An 18,162-nucleotide genomic window follows, 5' to 3' on the forward strand; every position below is an offset into this window, starting at 1 on the left:
GATGTTCACGGGACAAAATGATCACACAGGTCTGTTCAGAATATTCCCAAAATGGGTTACAAGTGTTGAAATTATTTGAAAATGGGCAAAGCGTGAAATGTATAGTTATGTTGTTTTATTAAGGAACTGAGCATTTTTTATAAAACAGAAGGTTCCGGCCACCCGACACCTGCAGATCACTTAAATCTGTTGATTTTCTTTATTTTGGTTTTTAAACGGTTGCTTTTGTCACGTCCAAATTTAAGTTCAGATGTTTTTCCTCCTCCTAATGTGTAAAAATCAAACAGATGGAAGAAACAGGTTGGACAGTTTGACACTGTTGCTATGGTGATTCCAGAGGAAAAAAACTGAATGTAAAAGAAAATGTTCCCACATTGAGATTCTGATGAAATGCAGTGTCTGTCTACTGTTTTCTATGAAAGTCTGCTAGTGCTGCCCCCCCCCCCCCCCCCCCGAAAAGATGAAAGACGTCTTCATGTTTTCAAGAGATTGTTCTTGCTGCTGTGAATTAATGTTACATGACATCATCATGAGGAAACATTCATTTACATAGAAACCTTAATCTCAAAGCTGTAGAAAACAGGTTTTATTTAACAAAAACATTTATTTCTGAATATCAAAAATAATTGAATGCACGCCTTCATATCAAACGTGCGTCCGACGGGGTCCCTGAACGCATCAGTCCAAACCTTCATCACTTCACTTTGTGTCGCCGTGACGACGACTTCACAGCAGCTCCCGACCAGCCGCTGCGTGACATCATAATAATGCATTGCTTTTACACACACTCAAACACGCTTGACATTATTCATCCATGCTGGATGGTGGTAAACTACGTCCGTAGCCACACCTACGACCACCACCAACCATGCACTCCGCATTCACACAGGCAGTTTAGGGTTCAGTGTCTTGCCCAAGGACACTTCGGCATGTAGGGCAGGCAGAGATGGGATGGAACCTGCAACCTTTCGATTGGGAGACGACCGCTCTACCAACCGAGCCACACCGCCGCCTTAATCATCACTTCCCCTCCACTTCACGTCACCACCAGCGAGCGAAAGGCAGTCATGTGACACTCAGTCGTGTTTTGATTGGTGGACGTCCAGACTGACGACCTGAAGCTCCGTCAGGTTGCTGCTGCTGCTGCTCTGCCCGCTGATCACCATCTGAACAAAAGAGGAAGGCAATTTAAAAACAATCAAGAGGTTTTTTTCATGAATAAAACTAGACGGAACAAGCAACATACAAACTATACAACAACAAACAAGCACACGATAAAAAACAACTTTATTTATGTGCTGGGAGAAGTCAGTTGTACTTTTTGCATTTGCAGTGACGATGACAATAAACACCCTGAATGTGGCGGCAGCCGTACTCACCGGGTGAAGCTGCACCGCAGAAACGGGGATCTGACCGGTGCCCGGAGGAAGCGACGTGAGAAACACCTGCGAGACGGCAGCTGAAAAACACGTCACCAAAACCGTTACTATGGCGACGAACACTGGCAAACTCACCGTCTGGTCTTAAAACTCCTTTTTTAATCCCTTGGCTTCTATAAACTAAAAGTTCCTTTGACGTTATCGTTTCTTTTCTGATTGTGGTTTTAATGTAAAGCACTTTTTGTGACCGTGTTTTTTTTGAAAAGTGCTACATAAATAAAGTCATTATTTATCATTATTGCAACCTGTGACCGATTACCACCGACTGCTTGATACCAATAGTAAATGGGGGTCGTACTGGGGTCATGTGACTGGGCGTGGCCTGTCGACGGGAAGGTGTTCAGGACCGTGAGGCTTCCGTCGCCCAGAGAGGGGGTCCGCGTGGCGTACATCACCGTGTGAGCGCCGGGGTACATCATGTGGCCCGCCCCCGAGGTGGGGGAGGAGGACGAGGACACGATGGAGACAGGAAGTCCAGCTACAGAGAGAGAGAGAGAGACAGACACACCATGTGCCTTCAAAATTTAAAAAAAAACCCACATAATCCTGAAAGAAGAGGCGTGAGACAGCTGAGCTCTGGTCTACCTGTGGTGGAGATGGGCGGGTGGCTGTCGGAGCTGGTCTGATGGGTGGAGGTCTGCTGGCTGCTGGCCTGGACCTGGATGGCATGCAGCTGCTGAGAGACTCCGCCCCCTGGTGGTGACGTCACATCTAATTAACACCAGTTCGTGGTTGTGTTTATGTGTGCGTGTGTGTGTTGTGTCTGACCTTGTAGTGACACGGTGGTCGGAAGGCGGAGCAGCGTGGCGGGCTGGGCGGAGGAGGTGTGCAGGATGTTGGCGGGGCCGGGGGCCACCGGGCCCTGGATGGCCAGGGGCTGGCCCTGCAGCTGGCTGAGGGGGATGGTGTGTGTGCCGGGGGGCAGCGAGGCACCTGTTGACAGGTGTGTGTGTGGGGTGGGGGGAGGGGTTAAGTTTTATTATCCACGGAGAAACAGCCACACAGGAAAGAGGAAGCCCCGCCCACTTACCGGTCATCAAAGTGAAGCCCCCGGGAAGCACGACGCCGGCCGACGTCTTCAACACCGTCCCATTGGTGCAGGAGGAGGAGGAAGAGGAGGCGCAGGGGGACTGCCAGGAGGGGGCGCTGCTCTGTATCTGCATAGACACCGAGGAGGAGGAGGAGGAGGAGGAGGAGGAAGAGGAGGGGGGCAGTGCAGGGCCGGTCAGGCTGAAGGTCGGCCTCATTACGTCCTGCAGGAAGCAAAGCGAGCTCGTCGTCAACGTCCCAACCCGCGGCGCTACCGCATCCCCCCTCCCCCTCCCCCGGCGTTACCTTCACGCCGTCCAGGCAGCCGTCGCCCTCCGACACCTGGTAGGTGAGGTCGGTCTCCTCGAAGCCCGTGGCGCTCATCCTCTGGTCGGACGAGGGGTCGGAGCGCGGCGGCGAGTCGGGCGAGTTGAGGCAGGTCTGGATGAGCGCCTTCCCCGTCTCCGAGGTGATCATGGGCTGCAGCTTCCTGGTGGCGAAGGTGTAGACGTGGCCCGTCTCGCTGGCGACCAGCAGCAGCACCTGAGTCCCCGTCAGCGTGGACAGCTCGTAGGCCTGCGGAGGGGAGCCACTGCCACAAGGTCACTGGACGCGATACGACGAGTTAGCATTTCCCGCACGGTCACCGAACAGCAGCCGAGGCCCGGGTAACGCAACGTTTCAAGTTAAAACGGAAGGTATTTTTTTTGGTTTCATAAAGTTTCGCGTTCACACGGAAACGGCAGTAACAATGTAGTTGCATGCCAGGCCACTAGTTGGCACTGTTGATTGTTTAAAAAAAAATAATTAAACCACATTCACATGCAGCAGAGAACAATATGGTAGAAACAAACGACCAAGTCCCAGGAGAAAACTGGGAGTCCTGACACTCTGGAGGAAAACATTATTAATTACGGCTGTGGCGAGCAAACAACAGGAGCAAGATCGTTGTTGAGTTTCCATGGAGACAAGAGTTGGAGCGTTTTTTTCCCCAAAAAGTAGTGTTTTCAGTGCCTCCAAGCAACGGACAACCGAAACGGAGCGAAAACGTTTCGGTTTTCACTTCAAAACATCATGTGAAAACACATCCAGACTTTTGACTTTCAGACAAATTGTGGAACTCCGATGTGGCTCAATAAACGGAGGACTGCCACACTGCGGCAGGTCAAAGGTCACAGTGGCGACCTGTCAGCGATCAGATCCAACTCCACTCGTTTAAACCGAGTTCGAACTGGGACACCTATTTAAAATAAATAAACTCGAGCAGGTCTCGTGATGTCGCTCTTTACTGGACCGTTTACAGTATTTTTCTAGCTGTTTACTGGAGTTTCAGCTGCTTTTGTTTACACCTGAGAGTTCTTTGGTACACATGAGTTTTTTTTCTAACTTAATCTGATTGTTACACACGTCTTGCTGTCAAACATGTGGGTTTTCTCACACACACACACACACACACACACACACACACACACACACACACACACACACACACACACACACACACACACACACACACACACACACACACACACACACACAGACTTAAGTTACCTTCTTCATGATGCCAGTCTTCCTCTTGCTGAAGGTCGTGTACCGGCGCAGTTTGTTGTCGATGAACTCCATCTTAATCTTCACCCGGCCCCGGGTCTTCTTGCCGGGCTTCACTCCCGACCCACCGGGGCCCGCGTCGCCGTAACCCTCGCCCCGGCCTCCGGGGTTGCGCGTCGCCTGGTGCCCCACCACCCTGTCGGTCCTCTCCCGCTTCACGCCTCTCCGCTCCCCCGCGGGGCCCGCCGCCTCGTCGTCCTCCCCGGAGTCGGAGTCCTGGTCGGAGCCGCTGTAGACCACCTCGGCGGCCGCGGCCATCGGCGGGCTGCTGCCGAGCTCGGGTCCGCTGTCCGCCCGCGCCGCTCCGGCTCGGGTGCCCATGGCGGCCCCGCTGCCTGCCAGCATTCCCCGCAGAGTCCCTTCGCTCCTCCCGGGCCCGAGAGCGTCCTCCTCCCGGAGAGAGAGCGAGCGAGCGAGAGAGAGAGAGAGAGAGAGAGAGAGAGAGAGGAGCACCTCCGCGAGCTGCTCGGCTAACTATGCTAACTGCTACTCCAGCAACAGGCCCATGAAAGTCGGCGGGGGTCCGGGGCAGCGGCGGCGGCGGCGGCGGCGGGGCGTCAGCGGGCCTCCGGGGCTCGATCTGTGTCGGATCGATAAGTTTGATGAGAAACCATCAAATAAACTTCCAAGTTGTTTTCACCGCGAGGGCCAGCCCCCCACCCCCCCCACAGCCGGTCATCACTCCTATGACCGGCTGCATCCGCAGTAAAAGATAGTCCCACATGTTTACACGTCACGTGCACACGCTGCGACCTCAGAAAGTCCGCGTTCTGCTGGAAACGACGTATTAATGGATTCGCCGTCGTTTTACCGCAGAAACGTGTGAGGTTTATGAAGGTTTGGCGAACTGATACCAGAACTCACCACGTTCACGGCCATGAGCCGGGACTACTTCCCTCCATATAAAGAAGGCATTTCCTTTTAAGGCACCGCCTTTCCTTATATGGTCAACGGCTCTTAAATGATTGACAGTAGAGATTGACGACACTTAACAATAGTTGAAGTCAAATTAAATAACTATGCAGCATCTGGCAAAAAAAAAAAGGCATAAAAGATTTATTTTTTTAATCAATTTATGCTTACTTAACATTTGTGGTTTGAATGGAGAGCAGCTGTTTTTGCACGAGCCTCACAAAGTTCGATTTTCTGTTATATCTTAGAGCAATCTCTGAGATTCTGATTGAATGGAAAAATACAACTGCTCAGAGGAAGTGAGCTTCTTGAAAAAGTCTGGGTGTGAATTCTGTTTATGCTTCCTCCCTCTACGGTTCATGACCTGAGCCTCCTGCCCCCATCACGTCTGCAACAAGTGGATTTATGTTTGTTTACTTGTTCCTCTCTGTCTCTGTCCTATTCTTCTCTCTCTTTGTATCCCCCAACCCCAACTCCAACAGCTGAAAGTTTCCACATACGAACTGTTTTTTCTTTCTTTCTACCATTTCCTCTCCTTTGTGAATTAGTTATTTTTTTTCTGTAAAAGTGCTGTGAGAGGACTGTTGTATTTGATTATTCATCTTTACAAATACAATTGAATTGAATCCGTGCTTCATAAACACCAACAGAAGAGAGACTTAAACGTGGTTTTACTTCTTATTTTGAGGAATGACTCGCTCCTTCATCCTATCAGACCTTATCAAATGGCCCAGGACAGTAAAGTGAATAAAGCCACTCTTCAAAAGGTACCAGCCAATCAGAGCTGAGTTTAGAGAATGACCTGTGAACCCTGCAGGTGCTGGTTTGATGCCTGCTGGTGATCTCAGAGGATCAGCATCTATATTTACCTCAGATTAACAGAAGCGAGGCACGTACATACAGACAGCAGCTCCACACAGACGCAGCAGCTCCACACGGATACACAGCAAGTAAACACACACACACACACACACACGCACACAAACACACACACATTCCCACACACTGGGAGGCAGAGAGCATGTCGGGGACCAGCATCGCACCAGGCAGCGCTCTCTGGAGGAACCACAGCTTCGTCCTGGGAGGGGGCCGAGACCCTCCTCTGTCCGACCAGGGAGAGACCATCATCGGAGTGTACCTGCTCCTGCTGGGTGAGAGCTGCGCAACACCTTCACGACAACTCCACCTTCACCCACATTACGCGTACTTACACGACACTCGGGGCTGCCCCTGGCCAAGTGGGGGCCCTAAGCAGGATTTTATTTTGGGACCCCCCCCCCCCCCCCTTCCAATAACATAATAATAATAATAATAATAAATTACAATTACTAACGAATCAAATGAACAGCTTCTATCAACAGTGGAACAAGAATTTTATAGATCAAAAGTGGAACAATAACTTAACAGATTATCATCTCTTCTGTCTCACGATGAGCACGAGCAGACATGCTAGCAGTTTATGTTTATGCCACAAAGTTTTTTCTTTTTTATTTCAACAACATCCCCACCTTCAAGTGAAGCACGAGCCTCTAGGGAGGGAGGGGCGGGCCTGACGACACTAGACCTACACCCACACCTTCACCTACACATACATGTCACCTACCCCTTTATCTACCCGACTGTTTGGAGCATCTCTTATTGTTCCAGCCTTTTGTTACTCGTATTCCAACCTTCACCTACATATATTACCTCTACTACACCTACAGCCTCCACCTCCGGGTCTGGTTGTGCAGGTTTCTTCCAGTTAAGAGGGAGCTGAGCCTTTTCCCACTGTCTCCTCGTGTTGTATGTGCTGCTCTACGGACTGGGCAGGAACGAAGACGAAGAAGACAGAAAAGCGGGATGAATTAAAATGTTCCTGACGTTGGACCTGTGGGCTTTGTCTGCAGGATGGATGTCCTGGTTCGGAAACAGCATTGTCCTCTTCATCCTGTACAGACAGAGAGCGTCGCTGCAGCCCACCGACTACCTGACCTTTAACCTAGCCGTCTCCGACGCCAGCATCTCAGTGTTTGGCTACTCCAGAGGAATCATTGAGATTTTCAACTTCTTCCGGGACAGCGGCTACCTCATTTCCTCGATCTGGACCTGTGAGGTACCGACAGCACAGTCCTTTTTTAGAATACACGTAACTGTGTCTGGAAGGAGCGCAGACAAAATCTGAAACGTGAACGTGATGAATCTGAAACTGACCTAGAACACCTGGAACACTATGGACCGAAATCGAACACACGCACCTGAAATGCATGTGAGATGTGTCAAAAACACACCTCAGACTGGGAATTATCGGAATTGTTGGGAACTTGACTTGCAGGTTTTTGATGGTGTGGTTTGGCTCCTGCAGGTCGACGGTTTCTTCACGCTGGTGTTCGGTCTGAGCAGTATCAACACGCTGACAGTGATCAGCATCACGCGCTACATCAAAGGATGTCACCCAAGCCAAGGTGAGAGGACCCCCCCCCACACACACACACACACACTTGAGCTGCACTGACCTGTGTGTGTGTGTGTTTCAGCACATCACATCACCAGGGGCAGTGTGTTTGTGTGTTTGTTGCTGATCTGGATCGCGGCTGGTTTCTGGTCCGGAGCGCCTCTTTTCGGCTGGGGGAGCTACACAGGTACGACCATCATCACATATCGGATCGCTAAACCATCGAAACATCCCATCGTCGAGTCCCATCAGTTCAGCATTATTTATACTGTACAGCACCGAATAGAATAAAGACATCTCAAGGCAACTTTACAGAGAAAAACCCAATGTAACCCCATGTGACACCGAAGAAAAGTTAAAGAATCTTCTGAGAAAGTCAGAAAATTACCTCAATCTGGAAGTCTGAGCCCCAAAGCGCTTTACACACTTCATCACATCCAAATGAGGGATGGGGTTCAGTGTCGTGCCCAAGGACCCTTCGGGACGTAGACAGGTGGAGATGGGAATCGAACCTGCAACATTCCTTTTGGGAGTCGACAGTCGGGGGGAAAATAGCCCATGATTGAGGGAGTCATAGGTCGTGGGACCACCCAAGCAAATCTGCGGGACCCAACAGAGAGCGCTCATATTAGGGTTATAATCTCTAAGGCACTGCTAGAAGACAATTCCTAAAATCAAGTCATTGTAAATTAAAAACAAGAGCAAAGGCAGGATTAAAAAATAGCGAGTAGAATTAGTAACTGTACCCACTAAAACTGTCCGAACTCAATACTTCATTTCCGAACGCTGCAAACCCACTCTATTCTTCCTCGTCAGATCGGGGATACGGCACCTGTGAGATAGACTGGGCCAAAGCCAACTACTCCGGCATCTACAAGTCCTACATCATCTCCATCTTCATCGTCTGCTTCTTCGTGCCCGTCCTCGTCATGCTCTTTTGCTACGTGTCCATCATCAACACGGTGAAGCGAGGCAACGCTCTGTCGGCAGAGGGCGACCTGACCGACCGCCAGAGGAAAATTGAAAGGGACGTCACCATCGTGAGTGTCTACGACCAGAATGTGTGAACCAACCGCCAGCCAGTACACCAGAGTGGTCAAATCACTGACCAAATACCAACTTATGACCTCAAACAATAGTTCACGATGCAGCACCAGATGTGTCGCCAGTATCAGTGGCGGTTTCCAGGAGGCTACTGGAAGCAGGACGTCAGTGGAAACTCCTTGATGCTGCTTGTGTCTTGCAGGTGTCCATCGTGATCTGCACCGCCTTCATCCTGGCCTGGTCGCCGTACGCCGTCGTCTCCATGTGGTCCGCTTGCGGCTTCCACGTGCCGAACCTCACCAGCATCTTCACCCGCCTGTTCGCCAAGTCGGCCAGCTTCTACAACCCGCTCATCTACTTCGGGCTCAGCTCCAAGTTTCGCAAGGATGTGGCGGTGCTGCTGCCGTGCACTCGCGACGCCAAAGAGACCGTGAAGCTGAAGAGGTTCAAGCCGAAAGCGGACGGTCGACACAGAGGAGGCGGAGCCAGGCTCAAACTCCCGCTGAACTTCGGCGAGAAGAAGTACTCGGCGGAGTATCAGCCGTACCCGCTACCGCCGCCCCCAGACGCCGCGGCCTCGACGCCGCGCCCAAACAACGGCGAGGTGTATTACATCAACGCACCGCCCGGCTTCGACGCCGGCTCAGAGTTTGAATGTGAAAGACTGTGAGACCAGCTGCTCACGACTGCAGTCCCTGGTTTTAGGTTCAGACTGTAGAATCTCACACAATCATATGAATTCTGTTCAGGCGGAATCTCCAAGGAAATGTTGAAAGTTTTTTTGTATTTCTCGAATGGCCTGCAAACAAAAAATAATCAGAAACACTTTTTTTTGTAATTTTTATAGAGTGTGACACAAATTTTTGCTCTTTGATTTTCAGGAGAAATGTATTTGTTTATACGACTTTTTATGTTTTTGAAGGTTGATAATTAAAACGAGCTTAGTCTGGTCTCTTTTTGGATTATTGTAGTGTTGGTATCAAGCTCAGCACTGAATATGAAAACAATCGATTTCCAACAGGTTAATATTACGCCACATTTTTTATTTATTTTTGTCTATGGTCTTTCATACAAGTTCAGATTTTAAATTAATCAAAAATATGTTCAAATGCCATTTACAAGTTGAATAAAAGAAAACAAAACACAAGGTCTTTTAAGTGAATAAGAAACAAAAGTCTCTTCTATGTTTATATGCAACTGGAGCTAAAGGGAAAAAGTCAAAGTCAAGTCAAGGTGAGTTTAATTGTCAATTCGGCTGTTCATACAAGACACATGGAGGAATGAAAATCGCTTGTCTTTCTACCGTGTTCACATATATCATCCGAAAAAAAAATTTAAATTGAGGAATTAGACAAAATATATCAATCAAAATTGAATGACAATAAGAAAATACAGAATATAGGCAAAACACGTTTTTTTTATTACATTTTATCATGAAACAGATCTTTTAGAAGCGTGGACGTCATATTTAACCCTTTACGACGCCGTTAAAACACCTTTAAAACCCCTTTAAAACACCCCGCTGGCCATTCAGTCGGGAGCCGAAGTGTTCGGAAGTCGACCGGAGCCGAAGTGGTCCGAGAGAGAATACGAGACCCGACAGGAGCCGAAGTGTTCCGAGAGAGAACGCGAGACCCGACAGGAGCCGATGTGTTCCGAGAGAGAATGCGAGACCCGACAGGAGCCGAAGTGTTCCGAGAGAGAATGCGAGACCCGACAGGAGCCGAAGTGTTCCGAGGACCTTGCGGGAGGAGAGAGCTTCTGCTCCCGGTGATGTGGATGAACTGACCGGCTATTCGCTGACAGAGGAGCTTCACGGACCGCACACCGGTGCGGGACAGCTTGCGGTGAGTCTGATCGGTCCAGTATTGGTTTTTGATTGTGCTCGAGGCTGATGAGGTTAGAGTATGACAAGGCACGGTGATCGATCGTGACGTCTCCGTATAGCTTCAGTTAAAAAAAAACCCCACAAAAAACACCATTCAACTGACGAAATCAGCTGCTCAATCGAAAAAACACGAATATTTCGCGCACGCACAAGCATTACGTCACGATCCGTCACAATGTGTTGGCATGTCGCGTGCTCGTGCATGCAGTGTGTGTGTCTGGGGACTTAATGATCACCTTTATATCACAATCATCTATAAAACATGAGGGCATCCTCTTCACGTGACAGGTGAATATATATAATCCCTGAAACTCATATTTTCCACGCATCTCAGAAAAATTGGGACATGTTTCCTGTCAGCAGGAGGAACAGGAATTGAGGAAAGCAGGTTGTGAATCTCAGACGTTTCCGTCTGATGTCGGACTGGAACCGCTCTTCTGTTTGACCTGTGGGTTCATGGCTGGATGGTCGTTCTGGGCTCTAATCTCATCCATCCTCCCTCTCATCAATGAGCTCTGGTCCAGAACCGATGGACTGTGGTTGCCGTGTGTCGACCCTCCATATGATTCAGCCCCAACTTGTGTGTTTGGATTCTGGAAGAGTCCATGCGGGGGGGGGGTTTCAGTACAGACTCCTGCACATTCCTGCACATGCTGGAGGATCAATGATGACCTCAGGACTCTTGTCCTCTCAGCTGATGTATTTCTGACAAATGGGCAGTTTCTTCCAGATAATAATCACAGATCTAACTGTCTGTAGTGTTTCAGTGACTGATGAACCTCTGCATGTCTTCACATCATTTAAGCTCCATGTTACTGAGGACAAAGTCTGTTCAGAGTTGACACAACTTTCCCTGCCATCAGATTTCAACGGGGCTCTTATTTTGTTAATGATGTAGTAAAACAATCTGATGTAATCTAAAAGAATCTGCTGTTTACACACCATTCAAAATTTGACAATGGGACCGTAAAGAAGCCAAAAAAACAAAAAGGGTTCCACACTGAGAGGTGTGTGTACTTCCTGTATGAAGGCTTGCCCTGCATACTTGGCATTAAGTCTGACGTGTTCAAGGTGGGAAATGAGGAGGGATATTAAGCTTGCAGCTACAGTAATGCAGTCACTGTACTGGATCGTTGTGGCGGAGAGAGAGCTGAGCTGTACAGTAGAGCTCTCTGGTTGCCGGCCGGCCCCGGGGTCTCCTCCATCCCCGGGGCCGCTGGAGAGACTACATCTCTGCTTTAGTCTGGGACCAGTTGGGCCCACCCATGGATGGATGGATTTTCTTTAAACTAAAGAAACTGAGAGATCATTGAGCCAAAATGGCCTCCTGAGGTTCACCACAGACACTGACATCCGGAACCCCCCCCCCCCCCCACACACACACACACACTCTTCCTGCTGGATGACTATGGTGATCCGATTGCAACTGTGTGCAGTAACAGTGCGATCGCAGGCCCTCGCACTCTGTCTCCTAGCAACGGTAACCATGGTGAACTCTGTGGGCAACAAAGTGTGATGTGAGCGGCTGGCTGCAGCCTGCAGGACGGCAACGCGCACGCATATTTACACATTAATGTGCTATATACTGTACATGTGCATCCACATGCATGCACACACACATTGACCCGTACAACCACACACACATATATTCACGCTTCCACACACACATACTCCACACAGACGGCTAATAAATATTCAGCCCAGTCTTTCAGGTTGGACGCTCCAGTTCACTGAGGACAGACTGGACACTACAGGTGACGCTGCAGGCCGAGGACAGACGCCTCACCGTGGTCTCGCCTGCCTGTGCGTCCCCAGGTGAGCCATGCCGTTGGTCAAGCGGATCATCGAGCCCCGCTTCCTGTGCCGTGGCACCCTGCCCGACGGGGTGGCCAGCGAGCTGGAGTGTGTCACCAACAGCACGCTGGCCGCCGTCATCAAGCAGCTGGGCGGCCTGAGTGAGTGTCCGCCTCCCTCCGCGCTGCTCCGGGCCGTCGGCGGGACAACTGTGAGCCTGTGTTGCTTTTGCAGGTCGACACGCGGAGGACATCTTCACCGAGCTCTTCACGGAGGCCAACGGCTTCTACCTGAGGATGAGCAGCCTGCAGGAGAGGGTGGACCTGCTGGCTGTGAAGGTGACTCAGCTGGACTCCACAGTGGAGGAAGGTGGGTCGCCAGCATCGACGTAGCAGCTTCTCCTCTTTTCTTCTTTTTTTTTTTTTTAACTCTCACTTCAGAGTGAATCATGCTCGTAGGGAGTCTGACACGAGAGGTACAAAAAGTCCACTGGAGAAGAGCAGCAGGGTATTATTGGAGAAACGCAGGGGCGGTCAGGGAAACTTCAACAAAACGAAATGTCTGAGGATACCGTCTGCTGTGCAGTGTCTCTGCAGGACATCAACATGCGGAAGGCCTTCAGGAGCAGTACCACCCAGGACCAGCAGGCTGTGTCACGGAGCTCCATCCTCAACCCGGTGCTGGAGATGTACCACCGCTGTGACAAGCCGCCGCCCCTGAACATCTTGACTCCATACAGGTCAGTCTGAACACCCCCCCCCCCCCCCCCCCTTCAACACTGCGACCTTCGAGGTGAGTTTAAACCCCCCCCCCCCCCCCCCCCGTCAAACACGTGGACTCCCTACGTGTAAGGTCAAGCAACGCCTTCAAGGTTCAAGGTTCAAGGTGTTTTATTTGTCATTTCAACAGTAAAAGCCAGGTTTCACAGTGTAATGAAATTCTTACTTTGCCGTCTACCCTGGTGCCGACATACATAAATAAATAAGTATATACACAAGAAAATGTAGAAAGTGAGATGTGCGTTGTGTGCAATTGTACAGATTAAATGTAAACATGTTCAGAAGGCAACGGGGAAGAAAAAGTTTTTGAGTCCATTTGTTTTGCATTTCAAGCTTCTGTAAATGGACTCAAAAACTTTTTCTTCCCTGTTGCCATCAGACTTCTGAACATGTTTACATTTAATCTGTACAATTGCACACAGTCATCATTTTGACTCCTTACAGGCCAGTTGAAGCCCCTCTTGACTCCACCCCTCTCGTGTGTGTGTGTGTGTGTGTGTGTAGGGACGATAAGAAGGATGGATTGAAGTTCTACACTGACCCGTCGTACTTCTTCAGCCTCTGGAGGGAAAAGATGCTGCAGGCGACCGAGAACAAACGCAAAGAGAAGAGACGACACAAGGTCATCATCATCATCATCATCATCATCATCCCCCTCTACATCTTCATCGTCTCTCTGTCCAACGCTCCATCCTTCATCATTCCATCCACCACCACCGGTGTGTAGTGTGGATGTGGACTCACGGACTCTTGTGGCTCCAGGAGCAGAAACACGTGGAGGAGTCTGCAGGCCGAGAGGTGAAGAAGGTGAGAGTGTTGCTCCGTGGCTCCGGCGCTCCCCTCCCCGCCGTCTCCGCGACGACCTCTCCGCTCCACTGAGCCGTTTGTTCTGTCCCAAGGTCCGCAAAGCCCGGAACAGGCGGCAGGAGTGGAACCTGATGGCCTACGACAAGGAGCTCCGCCCGGACGCCCGCATCACGCCGTCGCCGTACCACACCTCCGACGGCTCCATGTCACCCGACAGGTAACCCGCGTGTACCATGTTTGATTGGGCGGGGCCTTACATGTGAGTGTTGCTATATCAAATGACCCCCCCCCCCCCCACCACCACCACCCCCACCACAGGTCAGGCATGTCCGAAGACCCCACCAGTCCGTCCCAGCACGAGGCCCACGGACGTCAAGCCAAAGACCACATTGCTGTGGAAACCAGCGGCAGCGGACAGACGCAGTCATTGGACCGCGCTTTAAAACCCGCCTCCACTGCGGTTACCGCGGCGACGGCCCGACAGCACTCTCTGGGTCGCAACCAACTGCATCACCACCATCACCCGCCGCCACACGCGGGCGCGGCCAATCAGAACGGAGCACGGAGCCACGCCGCCACGGAGGCCAAGTACATGCCCGCACACACGCATACAAATACATAGACACACATACAAATACATAAACACACATACAAATACATAAACACACATACAAATACACATACAAATACATGACACACATACAAATACATAAACACACACAAATACACATACACACACAAATACACATACAAATACATAAACACACATACAAATACATAAACAGACAGTAGCCAGTACACGTTTGACCTTTGCCCTCTGTCTCTGCTCAGTGACCACCAGATCCCGCCGGCTCCACCCCCTCCCCCACCTCTCGTTCCGGCAGCAGGACCCACGGCATTCACCAACAGCACCGCCCACACTGCTGCCATGGCGACACCCGCCGCTGCCGGTAAACAAGGTAAACCAAAGCTTTGAGTCGCTCCTGGAGCCCCGCCTTGAAACCCAGGAGCCAATCGGAGCTCACGTCCTTCTTTCCGTCTCTGCAGGTGGTGGCGCTGCCCTCTCCCGCCCGTACAGCCCCTCCCCGCCCCCGCCTCCTCCGGCTAACTATGTGCCCTCCCCCTCCCGTCCCGGAGGTCAGGCCCCGCCCTCTGTTACATTTGCGCCACCGTTACCCGCGGCGATGGACAACAGGAAGACGGCCAGTGGGCCGAACGTGCCAATGAACGACGCTCGAAGTGACCTGTTGGCAGCAATACGCAGAGGTGACGATGATGATGACGATGATGAGGATGAGGATGAGGATGTGTACCGTCATGTTTTGTGGGTTTTGGTCACTGTCAGAGTCGTCCTGCGGTTTGCGGGCAGCTGACGGGTTCCGGTCTTTCCGTTTGTGCCGTTCTCAGGAATCCAGCTCAGGAAGGTCCAGGAGCAGCGCGAGCAGGAGGAGGCCAAGAAACGAGAGCCGGCGGGGAACGACGTGGCCACCATCCTGTCGCGTCGCATCGCTGTGGAGTACAGCGAGTCAGAGGAGGAGTCCGAGCCAGAGGACCAGGAGTGGTCTGACTGAGGAGGAGGAGGAGGAGGAGTCCGGCAGGAAGACCTGGACCAGATCAGCTGCTGGAGCTAAAGTGTGCCAAGAAAAACACGAGCAAATGGAAATCTGCTGAAGACACTTTTCCCTTTCTCCACACACAGATTTCACCAAACACACAAACACACCCACTCTGTGGGTTGTTGTGTGTTTGTGGATGAAATCAAAATTCGTGTTCGTTATTTCTTATTAGATGCTATATTTGTTTTTCATTGTTCTTCTGTTTTGTTTTCACTGTTGATGAATTTTAAAAGTTCCGCAGAGACCAAACAATCTCATTAAGTATGATTATATCTTTATAAAGATCTGATTTTCTTCAGTGGTTTTAAAATAACTGCCTGAACGCTCTTTTTATTTGTTTTATATTGTGTGATAGCATTCATATATTTATTGTTTTACATCATAATGCATGTTTGTTATTTTTTTTCTTGCATTTCTGTGAAGCTCAAACTTTGAGTGGGTTTATTTTTTATTTCAATTTGAAAATGCCCTTCATTTTCTCTTCATTTCATTATTGCAAGGTATTTATATTTTGTCTAAATGAAGTATGTCTTTGTTATCGTATATATTTCGAGTTTGATTGGTTGCTATGGTAACTGAAGTTTTGTCTATGACATGCTCCGATTACACCGTGCAGTGCAGACTAGATGTCATCGTGCAGTGCGGACTTCACTGTGCCGTGATGATGTTATGGTTGTTTTTTTTCTAAGTTTCTGTGCGGTGACGTTATATTTTGCGCTGATGCAACTGTAGGAAGGGGGCTTGTAATTCCGTTCCTGTACCATCTGTGATTGGTTGTAGATATCGCCGTGATGTGTTGCTGCATGTTGGTGAACATTTTGGAGTAAAGATATCAAAGAGACAAAATTGTGTTTAAGTTATCATTGTGATTCATGAGGTCACCCAAGGAATGGGATTCACAGTTTCTTTGGAATAACATCCTACATGAATAAAGTAACAGGCTTATGCACCACAAGCCTTTAAGGTTGCTGTTATTAAACCTCTTCTTAAAAGGCCCACCCTTGATCCAGTTATTATTTACAACAGTGAATCTATTTGTGTTTTCAGTCAGGTTTTAAAGTTCATCATAGCACAGACATTAATGAATTTGATATATTGGTCAGGATCCTGAACATATTCACAAATCAGGACTAAAGATTCAGCACTAAACTATAAATGAGAACTTTTCGGCTCATATTATTCATGCTTCCTGTCGGAAATATTTTTTTTCTCCAAACATTCCATTAAATCAATTTATCTTCTATGAAACGAGACGATCAACATATCAAACTGGAACTAGTCTTTTATGGGCAGAATGATTCATTCCGGAAACATAATTCCGGGACACTTACTTCCGGTATGTGTGCGTTGTAACAGGAAGTAGTCCGGCAGTGTTCCATTGATGGTTTCCGTCTCCTGCAGGACGCACATTTAATATATTAGGAACACAAACGGGTCTTTGTCAACGTCTTTTTCCGCCGTTTGTTTCCAAAATGTCCCCGTAAGGACGCGGCAGCACCGCAGCAGGTCCGTGCGTTTGGTTTATTTTTTAGCCTGATCTTGGACGCTTTGGGTTTATTTGCCATTTACTTACGTGCAGTTGTGCTGTGGACTTCACTTATAGGTGCGTTTGATTTGAGAGGGTATTGTTGGGGGGTTCTTAATCACAGTTAAGAAAATTAATGCTCACACTTTTGTGAAAAGTGAGTTCAGACTCTGGCCACGCCCCTACGTTGATGTCGCTCCGCCCACAACTTTTCACACGTGGATTTTGAGGCCACGTTTACACGTAAACACGGCTTTGACTCGCCACAAACAATGATTACTGGAACCTCCAGCCACAGTGGAGTTGTTGTGACAGTCGGACCGCACTTTCACTCGGTGACATAATAATCCGACAGCGGCGAAGGTTAGTGACGAAAACAAAAGGTTTTTTTTCCACTGAAACATTTGTGTGAGCTTCTACATCTTTGAGTTGGTTTTAAATTTTCTCAGATTTAAGTAGATGAACACCACTCAGCATGACAGAACCTTATAGTCTGTGATCAGGGCAAAGAAAACCTAAGTTGGGGATAAACCCTGAAAGCGAAAGTCGCCAACACTTTCCTGTGGAAAACAAAGAGGATCTCAATTTTGACAAAAGCCTCAAAATAAGTCTTTAAGGTGCGCTTCATTCTCACATTGTACTTCCAGGGGGTGCGTTTACTTTACACACACATGGCGGTGCAGATGTGGTGCCTGTCCTTCCGGCAGCCGTACGCCGGGCTGGTTCTGGACGGGGTGAAGACCCTGGAGACCCGGTGGAGACCCCTGCTGGCCCCACTGGAGAGCCAGACCCTGGCCATTCACATTGCCCGGCGGGACTGGGAGGGGGACGAGTGGCGGGCGGTGCTGAGCGAGCGCGTGGGGATGAGCGTGGACGAGATCGGAGCGCTGCTGGAGAGCGGGGAGCGGTTCGGCCGCGGCGTGGTGGCAGGTCAGGGAGGTCCCGCGTCGTCGGGTCTCGCCAAAAACGACGGCGTCACACATCTGTGCTTCCCTTTCAGGACTGGTGGATGTGGGACGGACCTGGCAGTGCCCCGCCTCCCTGGAAGGGGCGGAGCTTGAGCAGCTGGAGCGCTTGGCCATTCTGATTGGTCTGCCAGAAAAACACGTGACCGAACTGTCGAACCCTCGCTGGTTGAAGAGGCCTCTGAGCACTCGTGGAGGGCGGGACATCTGGAGCGTGGACATACCCGTGGACATGTTACCATGACAACAATGTGCACATAGACACCGGATGGACTCGTGATAAGATTTGTATTTTTTTATAATAAATTGGAGCCGATTTACT

General features: G+C 49.8%; 4 protein-coding genes across 5 annotated transcripts; 3 read left to right on the forward strand and 1 right to left on the reverse strand.

Annotated features, from left to right (window-relative positions):
• Positions 1 to 571: 571 nt before the first annotated feature.
• LOC308148880 (serum response factor-like) lies at positions 572 to 4,737 on the reverse strand. Its single transcript, XM_080520423.1, has 8 exons — positions 4,020 to 4,737; positions 2,775 to 3,044; positions 2,470 to 2,692; positions 2,208 to 2,372; positions 2,025 to 2,132; positions 1,738 to 1,917; positions 1,380 to 1,459; positions 572 to 1,166 (listed from the first exon to the last, which is right to left on the reverse strand). The coding sequence occupies exons 1-8, from the start codon at positions 4,419 to 4,421 to the stop codon at positions 1,077 to 1,079; spliced, it is 1,518 nt and encodes a 505-aa protein (XP_080376549.1). The 5' UTR covers positions 4,422 to 4,737; the 3' UTR covers positions 572 to 1,076.
• A 1,272-nt stretch (positions 4,738 to 6,009) lies between these two features.
• LOC308149234 (opsin-5-like) lies at positions 6,010 to 10,254 on the forward strand (the record flags this gene model as incomplete). Its single annotated transcript, XM_080520916.1, has 7 exons — positions 6,010 to 6,139; positions 6,878 to 7,083; positions 7,333 to 7,432; positions 7,505 to 7,609; positions 8,239 to 8,462; positions 8,669 to 9,122; positions 10,001 to 10,254. The coding sequence occupies 7 exons, from the start codon at positions 6,010 to 6,012 to the stop codon at positions 10,252 to 10,254; spliced, it is 1,473 nt and encodes a 490-aa protein (XP_080377042.1).
• Positions 10,255 to 12,176: 1,922 nt separating this feature from the next.
• On the forward strand, positions 12,177 to 15,305 carry LOC308148883 (actin-binding protein WASF3-like; the record flags this gene model as incomplete). Its single annotated transcript, XM_080520426.1, has 10 exons — positions 12,177 to 12,309; positions 12,383 to 12,517; positions 12,734 to 12,887; positions 13,432 to 13,549; positions 13,690 to 13,734; positions 13,827 to 13,951; positions 14,053 to 14,322; positions 14,566 to 14,684; positions 14,782 to 15,000; positions 15,142 to 15,305. 10 exons carry the CDS (start codon positions 12,177 to 12,179, stop codon positions 15,303 to 15,305), a joined length of 1,482 nt encoding a protein of 493 aa, XP_080376552.1.
• Positions 15,306 to 16,749: 1,444 nt separating this feature from the next.
• LOC308148885 (protein EOLA1) lies at positions 16,750 to 18,162 on the forward strand. Of its 2 annotated transcripts, none has more exons than XM_080520429.1 (3): positions 16,750 to 16,856; positions 17,523 to 17,805; positions 17,876 to 18,162. In XM_080520429.1, exons 2-3 carry the CDS (start codon positions 17,547 to 17,549, stop codon positions 18,082 to 18,084), a joined length of 468 nt encoding a protein of 155 aa, XP_080376555.1. In that variant the 5' UTR covers positions 16,750 to 16,856; positions 17,523 to 17,546; the 3' UTR covers positions 18,085 to 18,162. The 2 variants fall into 2 exon arrangements, with proteins under 2 accessions (XP_080376555.1, XP_080376554.1); XM_080520428.1 differs by lacking the exon at positions 16,750 to 16,856 and adding an exon at positions 16,988 to 17,238.

This window comes from Blennius ocellaris (genome assembly GCF_963422515.1).
Source record: "Blennius ocellaris genome assembly, chromosome: 3".
In the NCBI taxonomy this organism is placed as follows: domain Eukaryota; kingdom Metazoa; phylum Chordata; class Actinopteri; order Blenniiformes; family Blenniidae; genus Blennius; species Blennius ocellaris.

Bases quoted from the DNA above. Each gene is read 5' to 3' on its own strand.
- LOC308148880 (XM_080520423.1), bottom strand. From the start codon at position 4,421: ATGCTGGCAGGCAGCGGGGCCGCCATGGGCACCCGAGCCGGAGCGGCG. The intron at 2,373-2,469 runs GTAAGTGGGCGG...ACCTGTCAACAG, and splicing joins GGGCTTCACTTTGATGACCG to GTGCCTCGCTGCCCCCCGGC. The intron at 1,918-2,024 runs GTAGACCAGAGC...CTCTCTCTGTAG, and splicing joins CCCGCCCATCTCCACCACAG to CTGGACTTCCTGTCTCCATC.
- LOC308148885 (XM_080520429.1), top strand. From the start codon at position 17,547: ATGGCGGTGCAGATGTGGTGCCTGTCCTTCCGGCAGCCGTACGCCGGG. The intron at 17,806-17,875 runs GTCAGGGAGGTC...CTTCCCTTTCAG, and splicing joins CGGCCGCGGCGTGGTGGCAG to GACTGGTGGATGTGGGACGG.